Below are 18,885 nucleotides of genomic sequence, written 5' to 3'. Positions count from 1 at the left end.
ACAGAAAATGAAAAAAATATTTTTTCTTTTTCTTTTTCCCATTCTCTTCCCTTTTTACTCCCTTCTCTACAGTTTATGTGTATGTTGCTGCATTTTACATCTTTTCATTCATATTTTTCTTTTGTCTAATTATGGTAATTTCTTTTCCACTTAAAGTAGTTTCTTTCATATTTCTTGTAAGGCTAGTGGTGATAAACTAGTGGTGATAAACTCCATTATCTTTTGTTTGTCTGGGAAATTCTTCATCTCCTCTTCAAATCTGAGTGATAATCTCACTGGGTAGAATATTCTTGGTTGTAGGTTTTTTTCCTTTCAGCACTTTGAATATGTCATGCTACTCTCTTCTGGCTTGCAAAGTTTCTACTGAGAAATCAGCTGATACTATTATAGTGTTTCTCTTGTAGGTAAATTTTTGGTTTTCTCTTGCTGCTTTAGGATTCTCTCTTTATCTTCATACTTTGATATTTTAATTATTATGTATTGTGGTATGGTCCTGTTTGGGTTCATCTTGTTTGGAACTCTCTGTGCTTCTTGGATTTGGATGTCTATTTTCCTCCTTAGGTTGAGGAAGATTGCAGTTATTATTTCTTCAAGTAAGTTTTCTACACATTTCTCTCTCTTCATTCTTCTGAGACCCTGATAATGTGAATGTTCACTTGATGTTGTCCAAGAGATCTCTTAATCTATCCTCATTAAAAAAAAATTCTTTTCTCTCTTTTTGTTGTTAAGCTTGCGTGATTTTCATTATCCTGTCTTCCAGATTGCTGATACATTCTTCTGTGTCCTCCAAGTTACTGTTGATTCCCTCTAGTGTTTGTTTTGTTTTTTTTTTTTTAATTTTAGTTACTGTATTCTTCAGCTTTGATTAGTTCCTTTTAGTGTTTTCTATCTCTTTATTGAAGGTCTCACTGAGTTCTTTCATTCTTTTCTCCAGTCTGATCAGTATCATTGTGATCATTACTTTAAATTCTTTATCAGGCATATTGCTTATCTCTGTTTCATTTAATTTCTCTACTGAAGTTTTTTCCTTGTTCTTTCTTTTAGAGTATATTCTTCTCTCTCCCCATTTTGCTTGACTTTCTGTGTTTGTTTCAATGGATTATGTGAAATGGCTATCTCTTCTAAAGTTGAAGGAATGGTCTCCTGCATGGTGACCATGTGCAGACTGTGTGTGCTTGATGGCTTTTGCTTGAGCTTTGACTATATGTACTAGTTACTCTTTTAAATCATGGCTTTTTACAGAGTGAGTCAGAAAAAAATCATAAAAGAAAATCATAAAAGGAAAGAAAAAAGAAGAAAAGAAAAAAGAAGAAATAAGAAAGAGGTGAAAAAAAAAGAGATTAAGAAAGAAAAGAATAAAACCAAAAATAAAAGAATAAAAACAATACAACACCTAAATTTTAAAAAGTAAATAAAACAGGATAAAACAATAAAAATTAACCTCCCCCCCAAACCACAGCTTGTTTTCTGAGCCCCAGCACCACAGAGCAGCTGGTGTGGGCTTGAGGGTCCTGGGCTCTTGAAAGTCGTGAGCTCATGAAAAATACTGGACTCCCCGGTTGTGGTGTATAGACCCTGCTTCAGTCTAGGCTTTTAAAGTGGGGTGGGAATGTAAACTGTGTTGTTCTCTAGTCCCTCTGACCTGGAGAACTTTCCTGCAACTCTTTCACTGCTTGGCAGAGTTCTTGCATTGTTTCTTTTACATGCTAGCTCCTCTTCTAAACCATGTTTTTTGTTGTTGTTTGTTCTGTTTTGTTTTTGTTTTTGTTTTTCTGTGCCCAAGGATAGAGGGATCTATTCCAAGGCTCTCAGTAGTCTCGCTCCCCACTGCTCTTCACAGCATTGGGTTGGGTGTTCCCTTTGTTACTGTGTCTCCGTGTCTCTTGCTCTTCTCTTGCCATTCTCTCTGTCTTTGGGTGTTCTGTAGCTGTTCAGTCAGCCTTCAATTCTTCTTCAGGAAGAATTTTCCATCCATAGGTGTAATTTAGTATGTTCCATGGAGAAGGTGAGTTCAGAGTTCTCATGTCAATATCTTGAACCCAAATGTCAGCTTGCAACTCCTTTTGGATGGGGTCTGTTCTCCAGAGCCCCCACTCATTTCTGTTACTTACAGTCCCTAATAGGCATTTGAGTTCCTGACTTATAGAATTTTGTGGCACAGAATAAGACAAATATAATTGGTGAGAACATGACTGTGATAGACTTCATATTCTTTGTGGTTCATCATATTTAAACATCTCAGAAGGGTTACTATCAAACAGTATAATAAGCCAGGGAATAGAAGTGGGTTTTGTTTCTTTAATCATAACGTTAAATATTTAATATCAAAGTTTAACATTTGATTCGTGCTTTTTACTGGGCAGTGTTGGAATCATGTAGTTGTTAATTCAGTTCAGTTCACAGAGCATGTACGAAATGCCAATCACATATTAGTCATTAAACTTGGTATTGGGGATAATTTGTCATTACAGCTTTGTCAGTTATGACATTGTAATTTGGGTGGTTGTCATTTATTTATTTAGTTTTTTAACTGTTTGGTAAATGTTTCATTTAACTGATGTTAACACAAAAGTCTTTATTTTGTAAATGGCAGAAAATAAAATTGTGCATAAACTAAAAACTAAAAATGCCAGGAATCTCGTAGGTTACTATCTTAATTATCTATTGAGTATGTGTCTTTATTCCCAGATGAATGTGCTTTTAAATCTCATTTGTATTTTTCCCCTCTGGTTATAACCTTGCTCTACGGTACATCTGTTTTAATGTTGAGAATATTGTTAATCTTAAATGAATATCATAAATAAAAGAAACATTTGACCCATTATGTGGCTTTTACCTCAGGGTATTCATTGATTCATCCATCTGCCTTCTAGGAGCCTGTCTGCGACTATTAAAATCCTTTCTTAGAAATGGATTGGACCATTCTTACCCTTTCATTGCTTCACTGCTTCCACTTCAACTTAGCCCCAGATTTGGGAGCCCTGGAGTGTGCTTCTTAGTATTTACAATAGTGAATTGTAAGCATCGCTGTCTAGCAGAAATCAGCTGAGAAAGCTTATTTAAAATGGGAATTTCTGGTTTGCTCCCTGTTGGTCCCCCTACTTCTATAGCCAGTTCAGTTAGGGTGAGACCAAAGAATCTGTATTTTAATAGAATAAAAGAATAATAATAAATAATAATAAAATAATTAAAATAAATAATAAATAATAAAATAAAATAATAATAAATAATAAATAATAATAAAAGAATCTGCCTATTTTAATATATTTGTTTAAAAAGAGTATTGGCATTTGGATGGAAACAAGGAATCTGCATTTTATTTTTCTTAATATTTATTTATTTTAGAGAGAGCACGCACATGGTGGGGAGAGGGGCAGAGGGGGTGAGAGAGAGAGAGAGAATCTCATGCAGACTCCCCACTCAGCTTGGAGCCCAGTGCCGGCTTGATCTCAGGATCCTGAGATCATGACCTGAGCCAAAACCAAGAGTCAGAAACCTAACCAACAGAGACACCCAGGTGCCCCAGGAGTCTGCATTTTAATGCTCTGAATATTTTAATATATTAGTATACAAGATATTAGTTTTAAAAGGGTATTGGTATTTGATGATGATTGCTGTAAACCAAGATGGTGAAATATTCTCCTGAAAAGAAGTTCAGGAATTGAGGGAATTCTGAGATTTCCAACTCCTAAATAATGATCATCTGAAGCCTTTTTTCTCTCCTTCCAAGCAGGTTTAGGCTTTGTCATTAGTGAACCCACAATTGCTCTGAGCCCACCATGGATGTTATGGGAACGTGCTGTGTTTGTGCTCCCATGCCTGTGACATAGGATATTAAAAGATGAAATGAATTAGTATCAGTGAAATATCAACCAAGAATTAACTATAAGGATAATCACTCTTGCTTCTACACCATTAATCAAAACAAGAACTTTTTTCCCCTTATATTTGTTGTAAGTTCATCTGGAGAGGGACTCTTATAATGTAAACAGCGGCATTTCTTGATGGCAGAAGGCAGCTACTGAACACTACCATGCAATTTAATTTAATTATGTTTAATTGCTCATTGCTGCATAGAGAGACTGCAATAGTCACTGTACAGCAATCAACATTTGTATTCGACAATGACATAAAGAAATTACTTCCATTTCCTGGCCAAGTCCATTGACAAGTCCACTGACCTGATGCCAAGCATTTTGTGTGTCTTACTGGGAATCTTTCCAGAGCTCTTTGTAGGGGAGGACACTGACCCAGAGGGGCCTCAGTGTTCTCATTTTTGGGAATCAGCTGTTTCTTAAATTTCATCACCCCACACAGCCTATTCTGCAATGGTACTTAGCTGGTTTGTGGTCTGATTTGGTGAACACTTCAAAGAACTTGAATTTTTGGGATATGAAGACAAGTCCATGGGTAACTGGAAACTGATTGTCTTTATCTTGTCCCTAAAGAAAGCAGAATAAGAAGAAGATAAGCAAGACTTTTTAGTGAGCCTTTATATAAAACATCTATTTTTTTCCTAAGCCACCAAAGACTGCCTTAACTGTTAAAAGCTCATTTGAAACATATCATAATATATTTTGTTTAGTTATTCAACAATCATACAAAAAATATATTGGAATTGGCTTTTGATTAAACCCAATGAAGAATGTTGATGAAACTAAAATTTAAAACTATTGAGGGAAGATTATCCTCTTGATGTTTAAAGTTAAAGAATAACATATTGTCTCAGGTGAAGGGTCTTTCACATTGGAAATCTTCAGGTGAAATGAAGCAGAAATTTGAGGCAATTATTTTATAATCCAGATCAGTCAGCAATTACAGACTTTGAATTAACGGAATATCCATCACACCAGAACAGTAAATGGGAGAGAGGAGAGACGGCAATGAATCATGTCATCTGAGGGATGAAATTGTTATATAGAATCTTGACATAAATTAGGATATACTGTTCTCAGGAAAAAGTCAGAAGAATGGTGTTTGAAATTATTGCCTTTTCTCCAATATTGTCCTCTCTCTGTTCCTCTTTCTTTGTATTCGATAAGGCGATCATTTCTGTGAGTGGCATATAGTGGTGTGCATCGAGGGGAACACATCTGCTCCCTCCCTTGGGAGGAAGGTCAGTGGTTCCATATGTTGGAATCAATAAAATAATAACTGCTCTGTCATTTATTAGCCCTCCCTTGACTATCTCATTTATTCTTCACAAAAACTCTGAGGTAAATGCTATTGTGATTCCTTTTTTAAATTTTTAATTTTTTTTCAAAAGAATAAACTATTGTATAAAACAGACTGATAACTTCTTTAAGGCCAATAATGCATTTGAGTTTTTAGCCATCTGATTTCAGAGGTTGCCTTCTAAACCATTTTGATATGAAGAGGAAAAGATACAGTTGACCCTTGAACAACACAGGGGTTGGGGGCACTCAGCTCTGGGGCTGTGGAAAATCTGTGCATAACTCTTGATTCCCCCCAAAGCTTAACTACTACTAGCCTACTATTGACTGGGGACCTTACCAATAACATGACCAGTTGATTAACACATATTCTGTATGTTGTATCTATTATTTACCATATTCTTACAATCAAATACACTAGAGAAAAGAAAGTGAAGGGGACTCATTAAGAAAATGTTCCATAAGAAAATCATAAGGAAGAGAAAGGATATTTACAGTACTGTACTGTACCTATTGAAAAACCATACATAAGTGGACTGGCGCAGTTCAAATCTGTGTTGTTCAAGAGTCAATTGTGTATGTACTTCATGTATCTGGTTTCTCCTATCTGCAGAATGAATAATATAACATTTCTAATTAAATTAGTAATTGATTAATTTTTATTAAAAATTAATTTGAGTATAGTTGACACACAATGTTACATTAGTTTCAGGTAGACAACATAGTGATTCAATATTTCTGTGTCTCATGCTATGCTCCATATGGACTCTTTCTCTTAATCTTAATCTTTTTCTTAAATGCAGGACATTAGATTTCTAGGTTTCTAGTTTCTCCAAAAATTCAGGAAAAATTAAAATTCTGTCTCTGGTTTTTGGAGAGCATTTGTTCTTAGAAATATTGACATTGGCATTATTCTGTAAAACACTTTCTTGGTATAATAATGAAAAGGCTCATAAGCAAATTAGGTACGATGTCTGACTGCTTCAAAAGCCAGTTCAAACAAATTGGTTCTTGATAAATCTTATGAAAAAATTTTTAAGAACTATTAGAAAGTAAATGAATTTCCAAAAAAATTAGAGGGCTAATGTAATGACACGTTACTTTACTAGTTAATCACTGAGGACATAAAAGATAAAATTAAAAAAGCACTATAACAAAAAAATACACGCTTCATTCTTGTCAACAGTTCTCTGCAATTGACTGGATTTTATGCCAACCCAGCTGTTGATTTCAAGCCATTACTGACTTTCTTGTTTTCACACAAACCTGCAATTGGCTCAGTCTTTCCCATTAAAGTAGATTCTAAATTACCAATAGATTGTGTTCTAAATAGTTTATTCCTTGGCAGCTTGGAATTTGGAAAACATTTTGTTTTAGAAAAATAATGTTATAAACGTTGGCTAGGCTCCCAAGCAATCACAGAAAATAATATGAATTTTATGAAAATTAATAATACTGTATTTCTCAACATGATAGGTTTGTGAGAATGTAATGGATTAAGTGCAAAAAATAAAACATTATGATAATGTGCGCTGCACAATTTCAAAATAGACAGACACAGACTGGAAAGATAGATGTGCATCAAAATCTACATGGTGGTTATTCAGATAGTGAAGTTATGGAAGATTTTCCTTTTTATACTTTTTTACTTTGAATATTGCATTTATACTTTGTAATTTGCAATTTTCTTATTATAATGAATATTTAGTTCCACTATATAACTGGATATATATATGCATTTGGATATATATATATGTATATATATAATTTTTCAAAACAAAAGACATTCCTTTTTATGATGAACATTTAGTGTATATATGTGTGTGTGTGTGTATATGTATATATACACACGTATATATATATATATATTTTTTTTTTTTTTAAGCAAAAGATGCATCTCTGCCTTTCCGCTCTCTTCCCTCTGAAAACACATGGTCATTGACACACAATGATTGGTTATACACTTCTTGTTTCCATGTCCCACATCTGCTCTGCCAACAAATCTTATGAGCTCCATATTCAAAGTATATCCAGAAATCACATCCACCATTACTACTTTGGCCAAGAAATGATCATCTCTTTCCTAGATCATTTTTTTTTTTAGCCTTAAACCTGGTCTTTTTATTTTCTACAGTCTTTTTAAAGCAGGACTCCCAACATGATCCTTTATCTTTATCTTTATTTTTTTTTTTATGAAAAGAATATGTTATGTACTCAGTTCACTTGGGATAAATCTAGAATCATTGGAGGGGAGTGGAAGGTCACCCTAGTGCTTTGTCTTCATCTTCCCCTGTTCTCTTGCTTGCTCACTCTCTTCCAGTCACACCAGCTTCCTTTCCCTTCCTCAAACACGGTCATGCACCCCTCAGCATCTCTTGCATTTGTTGTCCTCAATTCTTGGAAAGTTTTTCCCACCCAGAAATCCTCAGAATACTTTCCCTTTTTACACAGAAGGTGAGGTATTTCCTAGCTACCATATATACAATTTCAATAATGCTTGCTTCTCTAACCCGTCCTTTTCCCTTTTAATTGGTTTCGGTGTTCTCTTTCATACATATCACCATCTGATATAAACGATACACTTTTATGTATTGTCTTATTTATGGATTATCATTGTACAAAGGAATATGCAGGGACTTCTGACAATTTTTTTTTCCTCTTTATCTTCATGGCCTAGAATCCTACCCAGCACATAACACGCTTCCAGGATTATTTGTTGAATGAATGAATGAATATAATGAAGGTATAGAAAAAAATAGGTCAAAAGGATAGAAGCAAAACTCATGATCACACTTGCTCATTGGCAGGACCAGGGAAAAGAGATATAGGATCTTTCTCTCTGTTAGTAACATCTTTTTCCTTTTATATATAAAAATATCTGAAAAAAAGTGACAAAATTCTTGCAGAGTAAAACTGTGATCTTTGTAACTTTCATTCCTGAATATTTTTGCATTTTAAAACTTTTCAGAAAGACATATTTTATACTAGCTTTCCAATAATTACAGGACAAAACACACACTGTGAGCCTTGCCCGGAATCCTCTTATGATTGTGCTCCCTCCTTCACCCTCATTCACTTGACTACTTTGGTTTTCCCCACAGTCGTGCTTCCTTCTGTCTTGTCTTTTCTGCTCTACCTGAGGTGATCTTCCCATTTTCCCCTGCATGACCATATGCAGCTGTCCTTCATGACTCAGGCTACTCTCTCTGTTCCTGTAATAGAACTTTCTGTAAGTGAAACACAATTTTCATCCTGTCTTATAAAATCCAAATGAAACTGGCACAGCCTCTGTGTCCTGCATCCTGTGGGTGGGTCCAGTGCTCTTTCCAATATTGATGAGAATCTCTGCAGGCCTATCACTGTTATCTCTTGATTGGATTTCCTGTCACTGCTGAGCTTGATGATTTCTTTATTTTCTCTGCACCCCATTTATTCCATTTTCTCTTCTTCATGAGAACCCAGGCCTCTTTTTCACCTTGTAGGAGACAAATATGTAGAGACTCTTCCCTAGAAAGTCAGGGCCTAACTGGGAATTGGAAGTTGGGGTGGAGCATGTGGGAGAGGGGAGGTCATGGTCTAGCCTTATAGAGGGGATAAGTCAGACTTGATAGTGACAATTTTGTTCTGAAAGGAGCCCTTGGCTCTATCCACTCCCAGGGTCACCATCTGACCTTCCTCTTAGAAGACTCCTGCCCATCTCTCAAATGTCTTCTTAAATCTCTCTTTTTCACAGACTGTGCCTACCTCCCCAAACATCAGCTCCTGGGTTTTGAAAAACAAATTCCTTTTCTCTTTGTCTCTTTGCCCTCTTGAGTAATGCCTTTTTTATACCACCCAAAAGCCACTGGGTCACTTCTCCCTCAAGAACAGTCCTCTCTCGGAGAAGACTTCTGTGTTCAGTTCCTAAAATAAGTGTGTCTTTTCCTTGAGAAGTATTTTGTTAGAGTGATCAGTTCATTGGTGTGTCTTTGTCATGGAATGAAAGTTTTGAATGTAACATTTTGGTTTTGCTGAATCTTGTATCACTGGCAGCCAGCTCAGAGTACAGTCATTAGTGCTCGATGAGTAAGGGCAGACCAATGAAATCTTCTGCTCATAGAGGCATCTGTTAGAGTGACATTTGATCTCAAAAAAATTTCTTTCTTTTGACCCCCTAAATGCACATGTGAGATGGAAATTACTTTGACCTAAGATACTATTTGGTTTTGTTTCCTCCACCTAAGACCTTGCCTATCAATGGGAATGCCTGAGTGCCTTCATAGCACGTGCCTATAATTTAACTTGAGGCAGACTGTACATTACCTGGTTACATTATCAAAAACATGATCAGGAGAAGTTCTTTGGTTGGAACTAATGCTGGTTAAAGAATCCGCAGCAAACATCTTTTCTTCATTGTCTTGCTTCTTAATTGGAGAACATGCCAGTGATTTAACTCTTCCCTGAGCTCCTAGAATTCCACTCTTTGGGTGTCTTTCCCCAGGTTTCCAGGGATCATTTGCAGCAAATGAATGAATTGGTGAGGAGATGGAATAGCGTCTAACAATCATGACTTTGCCTGTGTAGGAGACACAAAATTTAAGTTTATGTAAATTTTACCTTTAATGATGTCCACAGATGTCATTTTATATTAATAGTACTTCATTAAAATGACCTAAACAAAACTATTACTTTTGATTCATTTTTTTCACATAAACTACATCTAGTCATTTATTTATTTGACAAATAATTGAGGGCCAGCCACATGTCAGGCACTTTTTTATGAGATAGAGATGGGGATAGTGGCCCACTCAAAACTCTTGCCTGCATGGAGCTTACTATCTTTTTGTGCAGACAGGTGATAAACAAACATTATGTAATAAAATTCAGGTAGTGACAGATCCTGGAAAGTCAAGTTAGGCTGATAAAGGCAAGGGGATAGAGACATATGAAAGAGGAGGTCTGGAAGCTGTATTAATAGTGTGGTTGGTGAGACCTTTATAAGGATACAGCATTAGAACAGAGACCTGGACCTGTAGAAATAATAAAACAAGACTTTAACATGGCAAGAACATGGTTATTCTGGAGATGACAATGCAGGACATCTTTTCTCTCTCCTTCTAGAGGATTGAAGAAAAACATATTCATCATAGCCTCTTGTCACAAAAATTGAACTGGCTGCTCCATTTGTGTGTCTTGACTTTAGACTTTAGTTGAGATGGTCACTATGAGGAGGCCTGTTGACTGAGAGAGGAAAGCACAGGAGGTCTGTGGAAAGCCGCAAAGGTGCCTCAATAGAAAACTGGAGTGTTCTTGAGAGAGATGGAGGGATTTATGGCCTTGTTTGTGAGGGCTTTCAATTCAATTTTTGTCTATAAGTGTCTTCCAATAAACTCTTTTCTTGATGTGAATCAAGAATTCTCTGCTCCTTGTAACTCAGGCACTTCGATTAAAAGAGCTTTGTTTTAGGGAGTTTAGTTTGTCTGAATCCCTGTGACGCCATACTAATGCTGACGAGACATCCAGTTCTTATCCAGGGGCTGAAGAAGCCTGACCTCGGGTCTGTTTTCATTTTCTGGAACACTTAAGGAATGTTTACTGAATCTTTTTTCTTTCTAGTCACAGCCTTAGCATGAACTAGCATGGATGTTTAAGAAAGGCTTGCATCGTGTTTGGGTTTTAAGAGTGCTAGAAGCACAATTATTGCTTAGTTAAGTTTGCTGCCCACATCCGCAGAACGCAGACAGCAGATTACTAAGGCCATTGCAAAACGTGGAGGCTGCCTTGGCTTTTTATGGTTTGGAAGAGTGGAAGATCAGCTTTCAGGCAAGAGTTTGGGGCAGAGGGAAGTGTTTTTTTTTTTTTTTTTTTTTTTTTTTTTTAAGATTTTATTTATTTGCCAGAGAGAGAGAGAGAGAGAGAGAGAGTACACACAAGCAGGCAGAGAGGCAGGCAGAGAGAGAAGCAGGCTCCCTGCCGAGCAAGGAACCTGATGCGGGACTCGATCCCAGGACTCTGGGATCATGACCTGAGCCGAAGGCAGCGGCTTAACCAACTGAGCCACCCAGGTGTCCCAGAGGGAAGTGTTTTAAGTTCAAATCTATCCGAAGTGTTTAACTGCATGCAAATACTGTTCCTAAATTATCTTTAAACACTACTTTGGCCATCATCTATAACTTCTATAATTATCTAAGAACAAATTTATGGCTATTGACAATCATAAAAGTTTCTGTTTGGAAGGATTATAAAGTATTCTCTTTAAAGTGAATGGTAGGAAATTACAACTGAAGAAATTGTGCTGATGATGGCAAGGGGAATTATTCTTATTTGGAACCTGTGCTCCAGTTTGACTGACTAGCAACTTGGCTCTTTGTTCATCGCTCTGGGTCACAAATACAGACTCAAGTCTATATCCTTTAGTTTCTTATGAGTAAAAGGCAAAGGATATTCAACACAGCCTCATGGGGTCATTAGCACAATTTCAGAACTTGCTGCCAAATGCAGTGTATTTGCCAGCAAAGGATGTGAATACATTGCAGAGAATTGGAGGTCCAGTGATGCTGGGGGATCCCTGTAAAGAGTCATTTTTTTAAATATATAAGGGCAGCATCCCTGAAAGTGCTGGTTGGATTTCATATCCACCAAATGCTTATCCACTGTTACAAATGCTTCCATGAGAATTTAGCCAGCAAAGACTCATTCTAAGCAGGTGTTCTTCTGCATTGTTACTATATATATATGTCCCCATATATACTATAGATATATAATATAGACATCCCCTTATTACTATAATATATATATCCCTTTATTATCTATATCTATATATCCCCAAGCAGCTGTGTTGCTGGGCTGTAGCATATATATGTCCATATATGTATGTGTCCTACTCAGCATTGACCAAGTATTACAAAACTGGGACTGCCATCTGGTGACCTAATGTTCAGGCCAATGTTCTTCCTACTTATGTCCCTTTCTTTAATGATAGTATATCGCATTTAAGACACAGATAAATACATGTAAAGTAACTCAACTGGGCTTCCAAGCACAAACTTAAATCATGTCTCTTTCTGTGTTTAACTGATACAACTAACTAGAGTTCCCCCAATTTTACCAGTTTTTCACCAGTCCTTTTTTTTTAAAATTTTATTTATTCACTTGACACAGATCACAAGTAGGCAGAGAGGCAGGCAGAGAGAGAAAGAAGAGGAAGCAGGCTTCCCGCTGAGCAGAAAGCCTGATGTGGGGCTCGATCCCAGGACACTGAGATCATGACCTGAGCCAAAGGCAGAGGCTTAACCCACTGAGCCACCCAGGTGCCCCTTACCAGTCCTTTTTAAACTTAGTGCTAACATTCCTATTGGGAGTTACCATCCATATGTTGAAAAAGTATGCTATCAATTGTGTGCTTAGCTCTTATTAATAGTCTAAACTCTCCTAAGCTTGATGGCATTCAGGCCCTAAGAGTATAAAGGGTATTGCTCTACTTTTTGTTCTTTCACTGGTGTAATTCTTGTAAAATAACCACAATACATACTAAGACTAAACTTACGTTTTTTATCAGGATAAGTTTTATAGAAAATAAATTTGGGGCGCCTGGGTAGCTCAGTGGGTTAAAGCCTCTGCCTTCGGCTCAGGTCATGGTCTCAGGGTCCTGGGATAGAGCCCCGCATTGGGCTCTCTGCTCAGCAGGGAGCCTGCTTCCTCCTCTCTCCCTGCCTGCCTCTCTGACTACTTGTAATCTCTCTCTGTCAAATAAATAAATAAAAATCTTAAAAAAAAAAAAAGAAAATAAATTTGATAGAGTGTCGTTTGCTTTTGGAGTAAGGCAGTGGTTTTCAACTGGGGGAAATTTTGTCCCTCAGGCAACATTTGGAATCTCCAAAGACATTTCGTGACTAGAGGGTGAGAGGCAGGTATTACTGGCATGTAGTATTTAGAAGCCAAAAAAGCTGCTAAACATCCTATAGTGAAGACAGACCCATACAAATACAGAGCTAGTTAGTACAAAATGTCCAAGATTACAGAGGTTGAGAAACTTTAGGGTAAGGATGTATTACAATATCCATATCTTTCTTTTCTTTTTCCTTTTTTATTTTTTTTAAACCAGGAGAAAGTCTAACCTCCTTGTTAGTTACTCTTTTAGTTTTATTAAATAACCAGCAGACAGAACTACTCAGATCCAGAGTTGCACTTGACAAAAAGGGAATCTCTTCTCAGCTTTGAAATGTAGGGTCCCATGCTAGAGAGAGACCTCTCGAACAAAGGAAACCAGCTGCAAATAGGACACGTTCTCTTGCCAAGCTGTTCAGAACCTCTAAATGGCATTGCCTGAAGCCTTTGACAGATGATATTAAAAGAGAGTTGAGTATTTAATTACGTATAGCAATTTTATTTGAATATGCTGCATGTAGGCAAGCACTGATCATTTAAATGCAGAACGTAGTGTTTGCCCTGCTGATTTCTGACTTTGTGTAGAGTCTTGACAGTCAATATTCTTCTCCCACAAAAGGTGAGAGATTTGATTCTTAGAATGTATCAAACATTGACCCTGCATCTTTTAAAAAAATTAACATACAATGTATTATTTGTTTCAGGGGTACAGGACTGTGATTCATCAGTCTTACACAATTCACAGCACTCACCATAGCACATACCCGTCCCAATGTCCATCACCCAGCTACCCCATACCTCCCCCACTCCTCCCTCCCAGCAACCCTGACCCTGCATCTTGAGGCCTTCGACCTGTACAGGACGTTGAATTATGGGCAACACACATTCACACAGGGCAGGAAGTTTCTTTATAAAACATGGATAAGAAACAACATCTGCCATTTGTTGTGTGCTTGCCAGGTGTCAAATTAAGCACTCAGTCTATTATTACAGAGAGATAGGTACTATAACCATGTCAGGTAGGTACTCTAACACTTCCTGACGTAGAAAACAAAGGTGAAAGATTTCTCCTAAGTATCTCTGAGTCAAGTGGATAATGAATGACAAATTACTTGCAACCATAATTGTCTGACTGTAATCATCATACCTTGAGCTATTGTGCGATATTGTAACTTAAAAAGTGAGCATGGCTTTTGACACACACCCATTCAGTGTTCTATGATGTGACATTTAAAGGCTTGAGGTCAAGAAGGAAAAAAGCACATTGTCTTTTATGTGACTGATTTTCACAAACCTGCCATTCCCACCTTTCCAGGAAGATCTGGAAATAGTTTTTGATGTTGCTAAAATATGTTGCTTGAAGATGCTAATGATTTTTCCCCCTAGGGATTTAGAGGTAATTTACCAGGAGAAAAAGGATGGAACTCACCACTACCAATGCCAACTTCTGCAGGTATGTGAGAGGCACAATAAACCTAATGTTTAGGAGGGCTTTGCAAAGATGGGCACAGCCCAGAAGAGCTATGGACATTCTGTACCTTGAGGTTCGTGCACAGCTGGTGCCGTATCAACGGAAACACCACCGTGAAGGGTTGCTGGAGATTTTTCGGATGCTTTTTCGAGGTTACCAAGGTCTGTGACTTCCTCTTCCCTCTCATCTTCTGATTCTCCGCTGGGGCCTGGGGTTCTCTGACTCCTTGAGGCCAGCTTCATCCGGAGGTCTTGATTCTCTTTCTTCAGTTTGTTGATCTCTGCCCGCATCTCCTGGATAATTCTTATGAACTGGATGTTAACTTCCATTTGCCCCTTCTCGGGTGGCCCTGGTTTGCTCCTCTGGGGAGACAGGTCACCTTTTGCTCATGGACCAAATGCACAGTCTACTCAGCAGGACTGGTCGATCCCACCCATAAACCTTCCTGAACAATAGATGTCACTCTTCTCTGGGCCATCTTTCAGCACCTGGGGAGTTAGACTGTCAGGGAGGAAAAGGATCTCCATGACTTATTCATTCTGGGGTTTGTTTTTCAGAACAGAGCTTTTCTTTGTATCTTTCATTTCATATCAATCCACAGTTCTAGAATATTGTTATGTGACTGAAAAGAAGGGAGCATTCCAAAAATTTCCAGGGTGGAATAGAATCTCTTGTTTCTGTCGTGAACTCACAACCTACCAGCTACTCAGTTTTCTGTGTTACCACTTCTGGAATCAAATGTTTTATAGAATCACCAACTGTCATTAGTAAATGAAAATGGGCACATAAGAATTATGCCTTGTTTTTTCTATAAAATGTCATAATTCTGTACTTTTGGGGCAAGTTATTAATCTTGACACTTGTTGATTGAGGGTAACAGTATTCATAGGGGACATATGATTATAGAGATTATTATAAAAGATAATTAGTTATACCTAAATCCCTCAAGATAAGGGCACTTATCACTTTTCAGTAGGTTTCTATCTTGTAAGCATTTTTGCTATTATTTGGTTTTAGATTGTTTGCTTGGGCAAAGGTTGCCCAGGGATGTTTTGGGAAGGTAAGAAGATATAGGTTGAACATTAATCTTGAATGAGAAGGACACACAACAATTAACAGCTTTCATTACCTATTTCCTGAAGAGGCTTCTTTGTTGGGAATGAAAAGTATGAATCTTAAATAGCATATGCTCTGATAGCAGTATCTATTTGGAAATTCAATTAATGTTTAAACATACGCACTTCTGCAATAGGGTAAAATGATTAGAAAATTTTTCATGGTGATTGTTTTCCCTGCACATTCATTTCCTTCTGTTTTCTGTATATATTGATTTTTTTTTTTTGCCTAGCTTAATAAATATTTGTTGATTGATCCAAGGCTGCAGTTTGAAGGAGTGATTAGAGAAAGTCTTATTCCCTTTATATGTATACACATTTTTGTATGTATTTAATCTTGGGATGTGTTTATTAAAAAATCAGTCTAAAAATAATAAGGCTGTTTATACTACTTCTATTTGTATGTAAATGCATTCTAGTAAACATTTCTGTGCCAGGCACTCTACATGCTGTAGCAGTGGGTAGTGGAAATACAGAATTTGGATTTTAAAGATTATCGGTTGAACCACCTATCAGATGTTCAAAATCTGTTCCAGAGCATCTCTGTAATGGATTATTGACCCTATATTTGAGAATTTCTCCTTTAGGGGGATCCCCTTCTTACCAAGGTATGCTATTTATGTTTTAATTAAAATTATCCACAATGACCAAAAATTGGCCTCTATCTATATTGTTTCTCATTCTTCTCTTTGGAGAGGTTATGTAACACATCTAATCCTTGTTTTAATGAAAAGTCTCATTCCATCATATTCCAATGAGTGTCTCTTCTCCAGAATAAACCTCCCCAATTTCTTCAGCTATTTGTGATCTAATGTGGGATCAAGGGCCTTAGGTCCATCATGGACACTCTCTTTCAAACATGTTTCCATTTGTTGATAAGCCTCTTGAATTAGAACATCTGCCCTGAATACATTCTCCTGAAGGATCAGAATAACATAGAATACACTGCCCTAGGTTCTATGAAGTGTTTTTTGGAAACTATGCCATGAAAGTGGGCAGTAAAAATCATTTTTGGAATTGCATCCAGCACAACAGAGCAGGAAATAAAATTAACTTGTATAACTGTTGGAAATGACAAGAAAGCCATCATTCTATATAGACAATTTGATTGAATATCTAGAAAGTTCAAGGAAAAGAATAAAAAAAATTATTTTGTAATTTACCCTTATGTTGCAAAATAAGCATTTAAAGATCAATAGTTCTCCTTAATACTATTAATAACTGTATAGAAAATATAATTGAAAAGTACTCTACTGAGAAGAGGTCCCCCCATATATAAAAACTCAGAAATGATCTTTTAAAAAGTTTGTAAAGTATATAATGAAGAAAAATTTAGATTTTATGGAGATGGAAAACTTGAGAAAATGGAGATTATGATCTTAGTAAGAAGATTGTATATTTTGAAGAAGTCTTAATTTATTTCTAATTTATAGATTTAATGGAAGCCCAATTGAAATCTCTATGGGACTTAAAACAAAACAAAACAAAACTGATGAACCCATTCTAAAGATCATCTGGAGACAATAGTTTTGAAGTATGCGAAAGTAGAGTATTTATTGGGTCCTTGCCTTATTAAATTTTTCAGTATAGTCTGAAGCTCTGAAAGTGAAAATAGTGAACATTGGTGAATTTGCAGATGGGAAGTTACAATTCCTAGAAGAAACACAAATGGCAAAAAATGTGAAAAAAGCCCAGTATCACTAGTAATTTTACAAATTGTAACACTGAAATACTTTTTTCTTTTTTTTTTTGGAGGGGCCCAATAAGTTAACAAAGATTTTGAAAAGTGAATAAAATTAATGTAAAATAACAATTGTTTATAGACACATATCAACTGACAATACTTATTGATTGATTGGTTTCTTTTTGATAAGCAATTTAAAAGCAAGTAGTAAGGATATTTAAAAAATTTTTAACTGTAGACTTTTAAATTCTACCTTTAAATTCTACCTAAGAAAGTAATTACATTTAAAGTTTTTTATATTTTCTATTTTTATTTTATAAAAGGATGCTCATTGCACACTAATAGCAAAACCTTGGAAATATCTAAATGTTCAATAAAGAAGAATCAATAAATAAAATATGGTATAGCCATAAAACAGAATAGTATTCTGAACCTGAAAACACTGAGTAAAAAAGTAATATATCCAACTGTATATAGAGTAAAATCAAAACCATGTGAAATGGATTGGAAACACCCCAAAAGGAAAACAATTCCTATTTCTGGTAAGATTTTGGATGATTTTTATTTATCCCTGTATGCTCTCTGAATTAAATATATATATATATAGTTACATGTAAGACTTCTGTAAGGAAAAAATTAAGAAATGGAAAGAAAGTAGGTAATATGAAAGAAATTTAATAAAATGAACTAACATCACATTTTTTTGGGATTTCTTTTTAACTTTTGATTAAGTCAAATGGCAGTGAGAACTGGAAATTTTTTTCCTTCCCAAACTAATTTTGTTTTTTGTTGTTTTTTTAAAAAGATTTTATTTATTTATTTGACAGACAGAGATCACAAGTAGGCAGAGAGGGAGGCAGAAGAGAGAGGAGGGAGCAGGCTCCCTGCAGAGCAGAGAGCCCAATGCGGGACTCGATCCCAGGACCCTGAGATTATTACCCGAGTCAAAGGCAGAGGCTTTAACCCACTGAGCCACACAGGCGCCCCTAGTTTTGGTTTTTAATAGTTGTCAGTAATTTTGAAATTTGATGTATGAGTGAAAGCTATTTAGAATTGGTACATTTTTATGTAAATGCTAGGACTGGTGGTTCTATAACTATATGTGATTTATTTTCAAGTAATAATCCAGGCAATAAATTGGCTTGGGGATCCAGTCTGAAGAATGGCAGAGCAGGTGATTGTTGACGTGTGGAAGAACTATGACCACTGCCACCATGACTCCTTGATGGGGCTTTGGATCTTTCTCTTGAGCCAACAAAATCAAGATTCTGGGTCTTTTTTCTAGAGCAGGAATCAATCAGCATCACCTGGGAGTGCTTGCTAAAATGCAGGTCTAGGGTTCAACCCTGTACCTGTTGCACACTCTCCTGCAGTAGACTTGGTAAATTATGTTATAAGAAGCTTCCTGGGAGAAATTACAAAGCTTCTGGTAGCACATTTAAAAAGAAAAAGAAACAGATTAAATTAAAGTTAATATGTTTTATTAAACACAATAGATCTAGATTAGTAACATTTCAAATGCAAATAATATTAAAATTGCTAGTGAGATATTTTTACATGATAATGCTCTTGCTA

The 18,885-nt window shown here is 36.3% G+C and overlaps 1 protein-coding gene across 1 annotated transcript; it reads right to left on the bottom strand.

Moving 5' to 3' along the window:
- Window positions 1-4,318: 4,318 nt before the first annotated feature.
- CCDC195 (coiled-coil domain containing 195) lies at window positions 4,319-14,840 on the bottom strand (the record flags this gene model as incomplete). Its single annotated transcript, XM_080799437.1, has 3 exons — window positions 4,319-4,442; window positions 9,477-9,729; window positions 14,579-14,840. The coding sequence occupies 3 exons, from the start codon at window positions 14,838-14,840 to the stop codon at window positions 4,319-4,321; spliced, it is 639 nt and encodes a 212-aa protein (XP_080655563.1).
- Window positions 14,841-18,885: the final 4,045 nt, after the last annotated feature.

Source organism: Martes martes (genome assembly GCF_963455335.1).
Source record: "Martes martes genome assembly, chromosome: 3".
NCBI lineage: Eukaryota > Metazoa > Chordata > Mammalia > Carnivora > Mustelidae > Martes > Martes martes.
Note: the sequence above shows the minus strand (reverse complement) of the source record. Positions and strands in the feature narration are given on the sequence as shown.